Below are 15835 nucleotides of genomic sequence, written 5' to 3'. Positions count from 1 at the left end.
CATGAATTCACAATCTAAATTAGATATATATATATAAATGGAATATATTTAGTCACAATTTATATTCAACTTATTAGATTTTCAGTTCGCAACTGAGAGGTGTGTATTGGATTAGGAATTTAAATCAATTTTTTTCATTCATGAAATCCGAGGGTATTCGATTGAGATTGTTTGAAATCAATTAAAATCTTGAGGTTTTTAATTGGGATTTCAACTTATGCTACAAAATCTGATAGTATTCAATTGAGATTTTAAATTATGCTTTAAAATCCGATGGTATTCAATTGAGATTGTTTAAAATCCATTCAAATATGATAGTATTCGAATGCTAATGGATTGTTTTAGATTTAATAAAATGATGGATTTTGTGGCATTATTAGTATTTTAAGTTTTTTGAAATCCCACCAAAATCAATGGGATTTTGAAACATTATGTTTAAATCCTATGAACTCTGCGACATTTTATCAAGAATCCACACAAAATTAAAATCACATACAATCCATTAAAATTCATAGACTAAAAACAATCCATTAAAATCCCAATCGAATACAATCAGCTAATTTATTATAAATCATGACATTAATTCATTTATAATATATATCATTTTCATGTATCTTCGTACTAAAAAATTAGAAAAATAACATTCTTTTCTTGTATAAAAAGGCATGATATGATTGGTGTTTAGCATGTATATATAGAATATTGTAAAATCCTTGATGCCACTGTCTACCTAGCTCCCCGTATATGGATGAAACCCTACAAAATTCTACCACTGAATTTCTGCCCAAAAATTGCAGCTGTTTTCCTGCTTGCTTCGGATCTTCCAACAAGAAACTTTCCAAAGACATGAAAGCTGCTCCAAGTAGCTCCAAGAACAACAAGACAACCTCGTTGACATTTTTTTCCAGATTTTGTGCCAATAAATCTACCGTTGAAACTGTACAGATAAAGGCCGCCGTGCCGGAAAAACCTTACCGGAGTACCAAAGAGTTCACTGATCAATCTCCCAAGCTACACAAAATGATATCTCCACAGAAGAATAACAAGCAAGCCGCCGCGATTAACAAGATATACAGCCACAAGGTACGTTTCATATATCGTTACAATCTTTATTATTTAGACATATCTAAGGACACCTGTGTTCGACTCTCGAGTACGAAGACCAACTAGTCAAACTGAAAACAGATGATTTATTACATATTTTTTATTTCAGAAAGATGATTCAGAGATAGACAAGCTCGGTATCGTCGAAAAAAACAGCAAGTTCCACCGATCAATTCTATTAGTGAAGGATCCCAATCGGCAAAACCCGAAAAAAGAAAAAAAGAGAAGCCGGTCTAGCAACTTCGTTCCACTTCAGGTAGAAAATGATGCGGTTCTGTCAACTAAAACCACAAGGGTGCTGCCGCATTCGATATCTCTGCCACCCCCAAATCGACCAAAAGAGACCCCGGTTCGCGGCGAAAATGAGATTAAAAGTGGCGGAGAAAATGAGGGCAAACTTGATCCGATAATCGGGATGACAATCATGATGGGGACTCTAGTGATAATGTTGATCTGGGGAAAGGTCTGCGCGATTCTTTGCACGTGTGCATGGCTTTACATGGTTCCCCGGTTAAGAACTGTGGTGGATTCTAGAGAGAGAAAGTCCGGCGGTTTGGATTTTGAGTCGGTGGAGTACAAGAAAAAGGTAGTGTTGGAGGGACTTCTGAAACGGGACCGCCGCCGTGTGGCCGGAAATTTGTAGATACAACTTATTCATACATTATAACATTATAGTAAAGGTTGCCGCGTCTTCTATATTTTGTGGCCTTTTTTTTTTTACCTTATATTTGAAATATATAATTAGAATTTATAAAAAGCGGAGTAAAGATGCCAGTTCTTTCAAAATCTAAATCATCGGTACGTACAAATTTTAGATCACTCAATTCGGCCATCTTTTATTTTGTTGTGTTGCATCCGACGATGTCAGAAAATTCGTAAAATGATTGTTGTTGCCCTCTATTTTTGGAATGTTAATGTAAATGACATCGGCTTTAGAAAGAGTTGTGTGCAAATTTTTGTCGCATGTTCTACATATCAGTACTTAATTCTTTGGTTAATTATATATAATAATTATTATATCATAGTCTGATTTCTGTCATTCTATAGCAAATTTTAAACTGAACTGATTTTGCCATAATAATCGATAAGAGAGGGGGTAAAAATAAACGAGTGTTCAAATTGAGTCGAAGTCGGTGGTTGCTGGAATACAAGAGATGATCAGAAGAGTAGTAAGACTGTAAGAGTGAAATCAAAATCTTTTTAGAATTAATTATTATTATTATTAATATTATTATTGTTATTTGCATAAATGATTCTTATCATTAGTTAATATGAATATTTTAAATATTTAACTACTGCTAATTCATATTTGTAGTGAGAATTTGGCCACTATTACAAGAAATATAATTATTTAAAATAAAGGCAGGCAGGGCGACTTCTTATTTGAAAAGTGACTTGGGACAAATAGTTGTCAGAATTGGAAAAATGAGGCACAAATAATTTAATTTGTTAGCTTTAGGAAATATCTGCTCTTTGGTCTATTATAATTGGCTGGTTTTGAATTGGACTGGAGTTGCATGTCCGTGGAACTTTTGTAAATTCAATATGCTACTAAGCATAAAAACCCGTGCGAGGAACGGGCCTCTAATTTATGCTGTGTTTTAAATAATATTCACGTGTCATCATATTATTTCGAGCATAATTATTATGTTTTATTTTTTCACAAAATATATAAATATGAAATGTAATATTTGCAACCTAATAGCATTAATAGTAATAATAAATATAAAATTTAAAAAAATTATGGACCAAAAACTACATTTGGCCTGATTTTTCTATATTTAAATTCGTTAGGATATATAGACCACTACCATATTATATACATGTTCAAAATTATATTCGAAATTAATACTGAAACTTTTAGATTTTAAATATAATATACCTCGTTGAAAGTATTTGTAATTTATTGTTGAAAATTATTAAATTATTTCATCTAATGTAATCATGATTTTGATGAAAACTTGTTCTTGATATGTGAATTAGGATATCCTAAATCATGATTAGATGAAGATGCCATGTGTGGTCCGCGTTGTTTTATATTCATTTCTTCTTTTTTGAACGTACGTTGTGTAATATTTAAGTGATACATGATGGGCAGATCATCAACACATTCTTTTTTAGCATATGTTGCACACACTTTGTATAAATAGAAATTGAAACATTTGTTATATATAAAAAGACTCATACCTTATTTTATTAAAATATCATCAATTGAACTACTAACCTTATAATTGTTCTCAAAAAATTCCGACACGTTTGATGAGACTTACCCTTTTAATTTTCATATCAATTATATAGTACTTCAATGTTAGATTTTTATTGTTAATTGAAAAATATTAGATGATTATTACTTTGATACAATATCTTATAATATTGTCTCGTCATAAAATTTTTATTTTTTATCATTAGTTTTCTGAACTTGTTGATTAAGACTTTTAATGATTGTCATGTAATTGTTATAGACCAAATCTGAAAATGATTATATGGTATTTCAAATAGCAAAAATAGAGAAGATATGAGTTAGGCCTGAAATATTTAGTTTAATTAGTCGTGTAGTTACTTTTTTAGTTCTGTGTAAGCTCACATTTTTAAATATTTTGATACTCGTATAGAGGTGAGCAATGTAGCATATCATGTTCAATTGTTAAAGATCAAATCATGTCTTCGATATTCTGGATTATGGAAAACATTCTTGTTCTAGTCCCGTTTAATCTGATATTAGTTTTCACCGTATCGCGTCGGATTATTCGGTTCATAATTAATTATATTTTATTAGTTTAATATGTAATTAATTAATTAATTTAATTGTAATTTGAATCATTTTATTTAAATGGTATGTTATATATTGATGGATGACATATTAAAATTATAGTTTTAAAACTGTAATATATATAACTTACTTCATCTCACATCCACAATGACATATTATTATTTGGTTGACTTTTGATTAACAATAAAGAATTTCCCTAAGTTCACCTTCATATCACAAGTTATAATATTTCAAATTCATGTATCATCAAAATCACATCATTTAGATATATTTTCTAACATCAAATTTGATGTCTATCTCAGTATTCTTATATCTATAATTTTCTTTTAAAAAAATTTAGTTACACATTGAATTCTAAATTCATAAGTTTAATATTAAAAGTAATCTAAATAAGAATATTCTTTCAGTTACTTTATTTCATGCTCACTGAAACCTCAGTTTTTGTGCTTATTTATCACTTCCATGACTTAGAATTTCTATAATATTTTATTGGTACTCATTTAAAATATTAAGTTATATTTGAATTTGTTCATTTTTATTCGAATATGAATTATATATATATTTAGAAATCAGAATCATGGTATGAGCCCGATTATTCAGATTCTTTTTCAATTTTAAATTCATTTACGTAAATAATTAGTTTATAGGTATTATTAATCTATCATGAAAATAGTATATGAGACTTAACTGAAATAATAACTTATCTCAAATAAAGTAAGATATTGAAAAGAATATAAATACAACAGTTTTAATGTACGTAGTTAATGCTTTTGAATAGCAACCTAATCGATTGCGTAGCTCAAGTGGTGGCATCGGCATATTTGTATTTGGGAGGTCTTGGGTTCGAATCTTATCATTAACATTTTTTTATATATATGAGGATGAGTTAGGTTCGGAGTTAGGCTCGGGTTCAGAGCTAGGTAATTTATTTGCTCAGGAGGGAGGCTCAACACGAAGCTGTTGGGCTATCAATATACTTATATAAAGGAGAAGCGAGGGGCGTGTAGGTGGCGCCTCTCACATCGCTCCGTTCTATTTTTCTAATTTTCCAGAATTTTTGGATGAAAAATATCAAAATTTAGAACTACCTTTTTTAATTTCGGATATATTAAAAGCAAGTTTCAAGATCTGATTTTGTTTCAGATTATTTATGGAATATAGTAGCTTGAAAGTTTTAATCTGATTTTGTTTCTATATAAAGGAGAAGCGAGGGGCGTGTAGCTGGCGCTTCTCACATCGCTCCATTCTATTGTTCTAATTTTCTAAAATTTTCAAGATCTGATTTTTTTTCAGGTTATCTATGGAATATAGTAGCTTGAAAGTTTTAATCTGATTTTGTTTCTATATAAAGGAGAAGCGAGGGGCGGAATCTGATTTTGTTTCAGATTATTTATGGAATATAGTAGTTTGAAAATTTTAATCTGATTTTATTTCAGATTATTTAATTATGGGAAATAGTAGCACACAAGTCTCCCTGCACCTATAAATACCCCTGTAGGTCGTAGGGTTTTGGTTCATCTAAACACAACCTCCTCCTCTCTCAATACCACAACCCTACCTCTCTTTGTTGATAGTTCTCTTGCTCGATTTCTAACTCGATGGTGTCGTTCTTCTGCAACGATAAGTGAAAGTTGTTTATACGGTATTAAAAAAAAATAAAGGTTGTTGCAAGCAACGTTAGTTATAGACCGCTATGTGGGAGACGACAAATTCAACACGGGAGAAGAATATAGTCTTGACATAATATTGATGGATGATATTAATAAATTAACTATTAGTGATGTATGTTTGTTGGTTATTATTTTATAATATATGTTTTGTTCATCGGACATGTTTGTTTTGTTAATTTTTATATGATTTACTTTGTATACAGGAAAGTATTATTCATGCATTATCTGTTTACTCCGTTCAAGCAACTTTTAAGTGAAGGCTGTTTATACAGTATTTAAAAATAAAAGTTGTTACAAGTAAGGGTAGTTATAGACTGCTATCTCATGGATTTAAGTTAGATATTTTTATGTACAATCAATCCAAAACAATTGGAAGGTGAGAATGTAAGAACATGATTATTAAAAAAAAACACAAATAAAATTAAGATTCGTCGTGTTTTAAATTGTTAATTACGTGTAGATATTTATTTTTGTTTTTTCACCATGAATTATAGTCCAATTTTGCAATTTTATATATTAGTATTGGTATTATATCAAGATTTTTATAATATAAAATTTATTTTACCCTACAAATATTAATTTTAAATTATTAATATATTTTTTATAGACAGCCATAAAATTATTGCATTTTACAAATATTAATATTGAATTATTAATATAATTTTTATACGCCATCGCAACGCGCGGATTCTCAACTAGTTATATATATAAGTAGATAAGTAGATTAATCTCCTCGTTTCTTTTTAAAAATTCCACCATGGAATGCTGTGAAACGGACGGGTGGTTTGATTTGAGACTTTGAGTTACGCATTTTGAAATTTATATATATTACTCTAATAAAATATTTGATTTGTGTGGTTTAAAGAGAAAAATATTACTAATTGTTTTGATTTGGTATCCTCAGAAATTGTAATGAATAATAGACGTATTTAAAGGTTTCAACTTTCAGTGGGACTTGTAAAGGAAGGTAGGATGGTGATAAAAATTATTACATTAAAGTGATTCAAAGTTCAAAGTGAATAAGTCTCATTCTTTCTCACCAAGTTGAGAGTCTTACGAAGAAAGTATTTTTCTAAAATCATTTTGCAACTTTTATTTCAAAATTAATTTTCTAAATGTAAATTATTTCAGTCTATTATTCTATAAGAATTAAGATATATACAACGTGACTTAAAAAACATGATATTTCTAGAATAAAATCACACAATTCTTATTGCACACCAACAATTTTAACGAAAGAAAAAAAAATAATCAAGCCTCACAACTTTTTTCTAATAAATGAATGATCACCTTCATATTAATTTGAAGAATATTAAATATATTAAGACATCATTGGAGTATTGTTATTATTAATTTTTGTGATGAAATTTGATTCGAACAATTTTATAACCCAAAAGGAGTATGATAATTCATATTAAAAATTAAACATTAACATGTACTTAATCAGTGACGGTGGTACCTTATAGGTTTTGGCTTTTTGGGGGCAGTTGCCCACACTTGTTTCAAAATTTTGGTGTATTTTATATTTCAATATTCTATTCTTACTTTCAATGATCTCGTAATTATGCATATCGTTTATAATCAGTTGAGTGTGAACCTCAGTAACTTTGATATGTTGTATATCTTTTTTATGACAAACTCATATATTAATCTAATCAATTAATTCAAGTCACTTTTGATTGAGTTAAAGCTTGGCCTCCTTTAGAGTTCTTTTTTATGTGATTTTAATTACCTTATTTAACTGAATTTCTAGACCCGCCCTTTATGTAATGATCACTGATCATAGTCAGACTCAGACAAGTCTATCCTAACTCAAGGGCTCAATGGATTTGGTAGCTGGGTACCAACTCTATTGATTAACCGACCCTTTAGTAAAGGGAACTTAACGACTATCAGAATGGATTGAGATGATAATAATATCATATGTTAGTCCCCAGTCTTGTTAACCTTAAGATTGCTATCAATTTTACACAGCTTGATGATCTCATTAAGGAACTGTGTTATTAGTTATATGACATTTGTTATAATCTTTTCTCCGGAGAAAATTGGGTCCAAGACTAAAGAAGATAATTATAAAATATCTTGGACAAAAAAATATAATAAAATTGTAAATTATGATATGAGTTTTAGATGGCATGTTTGTAAATACAGATGAACTTGTTGTCTTTTACAATAATATTCTTATATTTGTATAAATTTTTTTATATGTACATGTGATCAGGCACATAATATTCATTTTTCAGATATAAAATAAAAGCGATATGATATATAGGTAATCCATTCCCTGCTGATTTAAACAGTACGAATGTTGTTCTGATTCCGAAAAAAGACAATGCTGCTTCTATGAAGGATTTTAGACCGATTGCCCTCTGTAATGTTCTCTACAAAATCATGGCTAAGGTGCTCGCCAACAGGCTTAAAGATATTCTCCCAGGACTCATCTCGGAGAATCAATCAGCTTTTGTTCCCGGAAGAAGCATAACAGACAATGTACTGGTTGCTTTCGAGGTCATTCATCATATGAAGAACAAAGCCAGAGGAACCGAGGGAGGAGTAGCGCTGAAACTGGACATTAGCAAGGCATATGATCGAGTAGATTGGTCATTTCTGCAGCAAAGGATGAATTCGATGGGTTTTTGCAAGCAATGGATCGACTGGGTTATGCGATGTGTCACTACTGTTTCGTATGAGTTTTGTCTAAATGGCATGATGGTAGGTCCAGTTTTTCCACGCAGAGGGCTCCGACAAGGAGACCCTCTATCCCCGTATCTGTTTTTATTTTGCGTAGAAGGGCTATCAAATGATTTGGATAATGCAACTACAGGAGGTCGTATTAGTGGCTGTCGGATAAGTGAAACAGCTCCTGAGATCACCCATCTGCTTTTTGCAGATGATAGTTTTCTTTTCTTCAAAGCTACAAGGGATGAGGTTCTTTGTATTAAAACCATCCTGATGTCATATGCTGAGCGCTCGGGGCAGGCCATTAATTTTCAGAAATCAGGAATTTTCTTCAGCTCTAATGTTAGGAGAGATAAGCAAGAAGAATTCTCAGATATGTTGGGGGTCCATAATGATGTGGCTAGTAGCAATTATCTGGGTCTCCCCTCGTTGATTGGAAGATCAAAAAAGAAGGTTTTTGGATTTCTGAAAGAGAAGGTTAGTAAGAGAATACAACAGTGGAAGGCTAAACCAATTTCTAGAGCTGGTAAGTCCGTGTTACTGAGGAATGTGGCGCAATCAATACCCTCGTACTGTATGTCCTGCTTTATGCTACCTCAAACTCTATGCCTCGAAATAGAAAGATTATTTAATAATTACTGGTGGACTTCAGGTACGAATCAGAATAAAGGCATCAAATGGCACTCCTGGACGGCAATGAGTACGTCGAAGAGTAAGGGTGGATTAGGTTTCAGAAGCCTTCATGGTTTCAACATTGCTCTCTTGGGGAAACACATCTGGAAATGTCTGCATAACCCTCAGTTGCTTGTTTCTCGAGTGTTGAAAGCTAGGTATTTCCCTAGCACAAACATCTTGAACTCTAGTAAAGGACAGGGGTCAAGTTTTATTTGGGTTGGAATCTGGCAAGCCAAGGAAGCTTTGGAAAATGGTTTTCGGTGGGTTCTGGGGGATGGAAGGGACATTGTAGCAACAAAAGACAGGTGGTTAAGGGCCAAAAGTAATTTTAAAGTGGATGATCTCCATTTTTATGTGGGACGAAATGATCTTGTGTCTTCACTTTTTTATCCAGGTACCAAATCTTGGGATATCGAGAAGGTGCAACAATCTTTTTCAATTGATGATGCTAAAGCTATTCTGGCAACTAGGGTGCCTCAACAATCTGTTGGTGATCGAGTAGCTTGGTCCAGGTCAAAGGATGGTTTATATACGGTTAAATCTGGATACAGAATGTGGCATGATCTTAATGTTGGAAGTTCTGCAATCTCTCAGTCTAAAGGTTGGAGCAGGATTTGGAGATTAACTCTCCCTCATAAAATGAGGATATTTGTGTGGCGTTTCTGTCGGAACAATCTCCCTGTGAGATACAAACTACGAGATAAGGGAGTGATTCTCCCTATTACATGTCCCATGTGTAACACGGATGTTGAACACCTTCTACATGTTTTCTTTGACTGTTGCTTTGCTCAAAGTTGTTGGCAACATGTGGGGCTTAAATACGACATGAGTGAGGTTTATTCTGCCCCTGAGTGGCTCTTGAACAAGCTACAGGAGTCCGCACAAGATGAGATTCTTAAAATCTGTACCACTTTGCATGGGATCTGGTTTTGGAGAAATAAGAGAATCTGGGAGAACAAGACGACAACAGGAGACATAGCTATGGGAAATAGTTTTTTGCATGTTAAAGAATGGAAAGATGCCAGAATAAACAATTCTGGAGGGGAGACGCAGCAATATTCTGGTACAAAAGACAACTTGCAGAAGTGGACTCCTCCGGAGGTTGGCATGTACAAGGTAAATGTTGACGCATCATGGTTTCCAGGAGCCGAAACGTTCTCTATTGGAATGGTTTTGAGAGACAGTGCAGGTTGTTTTATAGAGGGCAGAAGTCTGACTCTACAACACACGGAAGATGTCCTTGAAGCTGAGAGCATTGGTGTGAGGGAAGCCCTATCTTGGGTGATGAGTCGTACAGAACGAAAGGTAGTAGTGGAGACGAACTCGAAATCAACAGCTGATGCGATAAATGGCCAACTAGAGTACGTGACAGAGGTTGGGCATTCTATCGAGCAGTGTATTCACTTTCTCCGCCTAATGCCAGACGTTAGTGTCAAACATATTCGAAAGCAAGCAAACAGGGTAGCTCATGGATTAGCTAGATTGCCTTGTATGATTAACTGCTTTAATGTTTTTACATTTCCTCCTACTCACCTGGTGGAAATTTGTATGCTTGATGCCTCTTTTGAATGAGAAATTTCAGTTGCTTTCAAAAAAAAAAAAAGCGATATGATATATCTTAGCTGTGCTTCCAGAATCCGTGTTATATTATTTTCTTATACCAAATGTCCAAATCAACCTTCTTCTGATAATAAATTAACTAACTATTAATCAAAATATTTATAGTTTATAAGTACACGTTATATGACAAAAGTAGTTATGATGTCAAAACAAGAGTCGGTTTTCAAGAATAATAAAAACCAAGACAAAAAATTTCAGCCATTTTCTTTAGAAAGAAAAAAACATTGGGGCTTTTGAGTGGGGAGTACAGAGAAGCCCATTTCACTAAAAAAAGGCCTATATCAAAGCCCAAGAAACAAAACCCTAATCGTTATAACTAACCCCTCTCTCGCAGTCTCCATCGTGCTTCTTGGTTTCAACTTTTCAATCTCTCTGCTGCGCTTCAACCATGGTAATTTTCCTTTACACTCAATCTCATTTATACATACATCTATACTCATTTTGCAATACTCTCTCTGTTCTGTAGAATCAAATACTGAAAAATTGTTATACATGATTTTCTTTTCTTTTTTTATGATATTATTTTTATGAAAAATAGCCATTGTGATATTCAATTTTACAAATTAGTGTAATGAGAATTATTGTTAGAGACCTCAATTTTTATCGCCGAGTTGTAACAGATTTGATGTAATTCTCTCTATTAACGAGTTTCAACTCTAAGCTATTGTAAGCTGTTTGAATGTTTGCTAAACAGTCAGGCATAGAAATTTGTGGCAAGTTCAATTGTCATTGAAAGAATTATCCGCAGTTTGTGAATATTTGAAATATTGTTTTAATTAAGTGAAGAACTTGCTATAAAGCTAATCGAAAGAAATTGTTGAGCACCGTAGCATAAAAGAGCAAATTGCTTGTCAGGGAACTACTCATCATGTATTTATATTTTATCGCTTGTGTTGTTTAGTATTGTATATGTTCTATTTGATGGTAAACTTGAGCTTTCTTTATCATTCGAGTTTGGTTCAGTTTATATATGTCGATACTTTGGTGTATCCAAATGTTCATTTGAATGTCGTCCGAGTGGAGTTGCAGTATCTCAGTTGTGTAGATAAAAATTAGCTGCAAGTAGAAGTTGTAATACTTAAGTTCATACATTTAAAAACATTTTCTCTCTCCCAAAGGTGAACGTACCAAAGACTAAGAAGACTTACTGCAAGTCTAAGGAATGCAAGAAGCACACCTTGCATAAGGTGACCCAATATAAGAAGGGGAAGGACAGCTTAGCTGCCCAAGGAAAGAGGCGTTATGATCGCAAACAGTCTGGTTATGGTGGACAGACAAAGCCTGTTTTCCACAAGAAGGTAGCTATTCGCTTTTTATATTCTAAAGTTTGGTTTTGCTGCATTTCTTAGTTCTGAAGGAGTCTCTTTAAAGAAAATTTTTCACCACATACGTGAGCATAAATATAATACCAAAGTTGCCCAGAAAGAACTATATCCACTCAGGGATGTTTTCTTCTCTTTTGTGCCTTTGCTATTTCGACTAATCCTATCAGTGATCTTGTTCTTTCCAGGCTAAAACCACCAAAAAGATTGTGCTGAGGCTGCAATGCCAGGGCTGCAAGCATGTGTCGCAGCATCCTATCAAGGTAAGCTTGTTTTCTTAGTCATCATAGGCCCTTGAATTTTATTTCAGTGGGCATTCTAACTTGGTGCATATGCTTTATGTTTTATACACAGAGATGCAAGCATTTTGAAATTGGCGGGGACAAGAAGGGAAAGGGAACCTCCCTGTTTTAGACGACAAGTGGTTAAAAACTTTATTTTTGTTACTGTACTTTGCCTTTGCAGACTTATTTTGGTTAAAATTTGTTCTCGGTTAACATTGCATTGTTTCTAATGACATTAATAGAATTCTGTTTTAAAGTGTGATATGAAGGATGAATCAGCATTATACATCAAGTTATCTTAATCCTAATATATATATATGGAACCACCCAGTCTGCCAAATAATATCTAATGTTATAAGGGAAGTAGAAGTTAATGATGAGATATTTTGTGTGTATACACGCTTTATTGTTCAGATGAATATGTAGATCACTTAAATTTGAAGTTCACACCCAGTCGTGATGCAAAAATCTGAATTTGGGGCCTCTCTAGCGTTTCAGAGCTTCTTTAATCCCCGAGTTCACAGACTCATTGTCTTTGGTAAAATCACAGCTTCAACTAATTCCGGAGCATCCTTATCCCTTCTGAACTGTTTTTGGTCGCCAGACCAATTCCTGGCTTCCGAGCATCGCTAGATTGACATCAATGATATGTCTAAGGCTCATTCCACCTTTACCTTTACTTTTGCTCATATTTTCCCAACCTTGAAATTGACACATCATTCTCTCCATGCCAGACATTGCAAATTTTCAGCCGTGATAGAAAAATATTCATAGCAAAAGTATTTAAAAAAAGCTCTTATAACTTGAAATATGAATAAGATTATTACAGACAAACAAGTAATAAAACTTATTAAAACCTTAATATTGGACCATACAATAATCGAACGTAATACACAACCAACTAAAATAGCAAATGACTTTGACATAACCAACAAGTAAAACACAAAGTCATTAATATGTAACTTCAATTTTTTGGCCATTGTAACATGATGGTTCGCGCCTTGACCATTGTAACATAATGATGCACGCAGCAACGCCAACACCGAAACTACAGATGGCCTGATGAGGATGCTAATTCAAACATTTCTTTGGCAAGATTGTTAGGCCCTCCGACCATGAGAATGATGAGTAGACGACTGAGCTGTGTCGGTAGGATGAGAAGATTGTGAGGTACTTCTACGACGATAATAATTAGCAAACGACTCAACCATGCCCGTAGGTTGGGAAGATTGTGAGGTACTCCGACGACGAGAATGATGAGCAGGCGACTCAACCATGGCCGTAGGTTGTGGGCGATGAGAAGAATGCCGATGAGCATGTTCAATTCTTGGCTGATCAGTGGTTAACAAAATATTTATTATCTCAACAATATTGGGTTTTATATCACAGTGTCCACCGCTGTTATCAAAAATTATCAAGTGACTACCCAATATTCACGAGGCTCATTTTAATCATTAGAAATATCATTATATATATCACTATGTTAAATCATCAAAAAACAATTTACACGATACTATATATTGATTATAATGGCTTAAATGAGTCTTTTGGAGATATGATAGTCAATTGATAGTTTTTGACGAGAATGGAGGACACTTTAATATAATACCCCAAAAAATTATTCTATAATTCTCTAACTAAAAACACAAGACAAGGATGAATCAAACTGGCTACTTATATCTGAGCACTTGAGCATCATACCTGAGGGACCGGGGGCCGTCGAGCCAACATAGTACAATTGTCCAAGAATTTGGGATGATCACAGGAACCGTGCCTATAATCAGTCCCAGGGCGCCTAAAGCAATCGATGCAGATGCAGTAAGGGTCCGCAGAGCTTTCGAAGCACTTGACACATGCAAAATATTCAGCCGTCACAAACCTATCACACTTCTTACAGAAAGGTCTCCTACTGACGATGATATAGAAGAGAGTCATCACCTCCCAAAAACCCAAACGCCTCTTGCTGCCTAATTCATCGAACAGAGTTCTCTTTGCGTAGTTTCCATGGCCGTTCCTTCTCAGGTATTCCTTGAATTCCACGTAATCAACCTTCCCTTCTCTATCTTTTTTCATGGCATCGGAGAATCTGTTTGCATTTTCTTTAGTGCTCTCAGGTCCTTGACGATAATAAGCCTTTGCAATTGCCTGTAAATGATTCATTAAGCTGTAGCTGATATGTAAAAACAGTTGCTAAAAACTTTTGTATATAAATGTTCATGCTGAGTGAACATATTTATATAGTTCACTTCCAGCATGATGTTATTTTCCATAATAATTATTATGTATTAGAAATATATTTATTTTTCCTCTCACTAATATTGGTATAGTAGAAATGTAACAGTCTGCTTTATACTTTAGGAGACTAGGACCACGCATGACAGCCGAAATAATTGAAATACAAGTCACCGACGACGATATAATGTCCATAATTTGATTAAATATCTATGGTTTTAGTCAAATATAGCAGAATGTATCTTTGATACTGTAGATGCAATTTGGGTGTAATTTCGTTTGGGGCTTATAAGTTTCGTCTAGAATAACGTATAATAGAAGATATATATTCTCATCGATGTCGACTAGTGAACTCAATTAAGGAAGTAGAGATGCTGAAATAAATGTATATAAAGGCGATGGTGGTTGTTATTTACCGGAGAATAAACCTTTCTTTATCGATGATCCAATATGGCAATATATTTTTCTGTTTAAGTAAGTCTAATTATTAAGTTAATCAAACAAGATATACGCCCCCGGATAATTGTAACGGGATTTGATTGATAAATTGAATATAATTATAGTTCTATCTTATGACGTCATTTTGTAAAGAATACCATACCATATTATACATACTCAGTGTTCCCGCTTAGAGCAGGGTGAGGAGGGTAAAATGTACGCAGTCCTGCCCCCTTAAAGTAGAGAGACTATTTCTGTGAAAACCTCCGCTTAGTGTACGATACATAAAATAGTGTGTGATACAATATGAATATAATACCTTAGCCTATGGCATTATTCACATGGGATTTACCCAAACATTCCCCATTGTCGGTGACGAAGTCCGGTGGAGGAAATGAACGGAGAAATCAAGAACCATCCCGAGAATCATATATGGAGGTTTCGTGTTGAACAACGCTGGTTGGACTATCCATGGTGCCACCAAAACTCATGAAACGACAATAACGATAACCGCCATCCTACACTCCAATGTTGGCATTGAAATTGATACCGTACGACAACGTGATAGAATGATAACGGTATGGACATGAATATGAAACCCAAACAGTTCTTGTTGCTATAAATCTATGAATCATTCCCATGTTGATATATGCATGATTAATGTAAATGAAAAAATTTGTAACCGTGGCAGAGCATCGTTGAGAAAGAAACTATGGGGGTCATTTTGTAAAGAATGTAATGTGCAAATTTGATACATATGTAACACGAACGTACATAACATTTACTATAATTTATCCTTCATGGTATGTTGTTTCAAATATATATATTTGGAAATAAAGGTGTTAATCTAATATTTTTTTAAATATTAGAATTAAGAAGCCAATTGTTTGTTGAGGGGGTGGAACACGTGTTATTGGGGAAAATAATGTAGTTGAGAAAAGTAAATTCTCTGTATCGTATATTCTAAGTCGCGCTTTTTTCAAAAACGCCGTATCGTATATTCTAAATCGCGCTTTTTTCTAAAACGCCGTAGGAGGAAAA

The 15835-nt window shown here is 33.6% G+C and overlaps 2 protein-coding genes across 2 annotated transcripts in view; both read left to right on the top strand.

Annotated features, from left to right (window-relative positions):
* LOC108209902 (large ribosomal subunit protein eL42) overlaps positions 1-12388 on the top strand; it is a 91850-nt gene extending 79462 nt beyond the window's left edge. Inside the window, exons 2-5 of the mRNA XM_017381113.2 lie at positions 10885-10909; positions 11637-11816; positions 12029-12103; positions 12195-12388. Of these exons, the coding sequence (XP_017236602.1) occupies positions 10907-10909; positions 11637-11816; positions 12029-12103; positions 12195-12254 (318 nt within the window). The 5' untranslated portion in view covers positions 10885-10906 and the 3' untranslated portion in view covers positions 12255-12388. The remainder of the gene's footprint in view (positions 1-10884; positions 10910-11636; positions 11817-12028; positions 12104-12194) is intronic.
* Positions 694-1890, top strand: LOC108196028 (uncharacterized protein At5g23160). Its single transcript, XM_017363091.2, has 2 exons — positions 694-1083; positions 1214-1890. The coding sequence occupies exons 1-2, from the start codon at positions 745-747 to the stop codon at positions 1745-1747; spliced, it is 873 nt and encodes a 290-aa protein (XP_017218580.1). The 5' UTR covers positions 694-744; the 3' UTR covers positions 1748-1890.
* Positions 12389-15835: the final 3447 nt, after the last annotated feature.

Source organism: Daucus carota, chromosome 1, assembly GCF_001625215.2.
Source record: "Daucus carota subsp. sativus chromosome 1, DH1 v3.0, whole genome shotgun sequence".
Lineage (NCBI taxonomy): Eukaryota > Viridiplantae > Streptophyta > Magnoliopsida > Apiales > Apiaceae > Daucus > Daucus carota.
Note: the sequence above shows the minus strand (reverse complement) of the source record. Positions and strands in the feature narration are given on the sequence as shown.

Bases quoted from the DNA above. Each gene is read 5' to 3' on its own strand.
- LOC108196028 (XM_017363091.2), top strand. From the start codon at position 745: ATGGATGAAACCCTACAAAATTCTACCACTGAATTTCTGCCCAAAAAT. The intron at 1,084-1,213 runs GTACGTTTCATA...TTTTTATTTCAG, and splicing joins ACAAGATATACAGCCACAAG to AAAGATGATTCAGAGATAGA.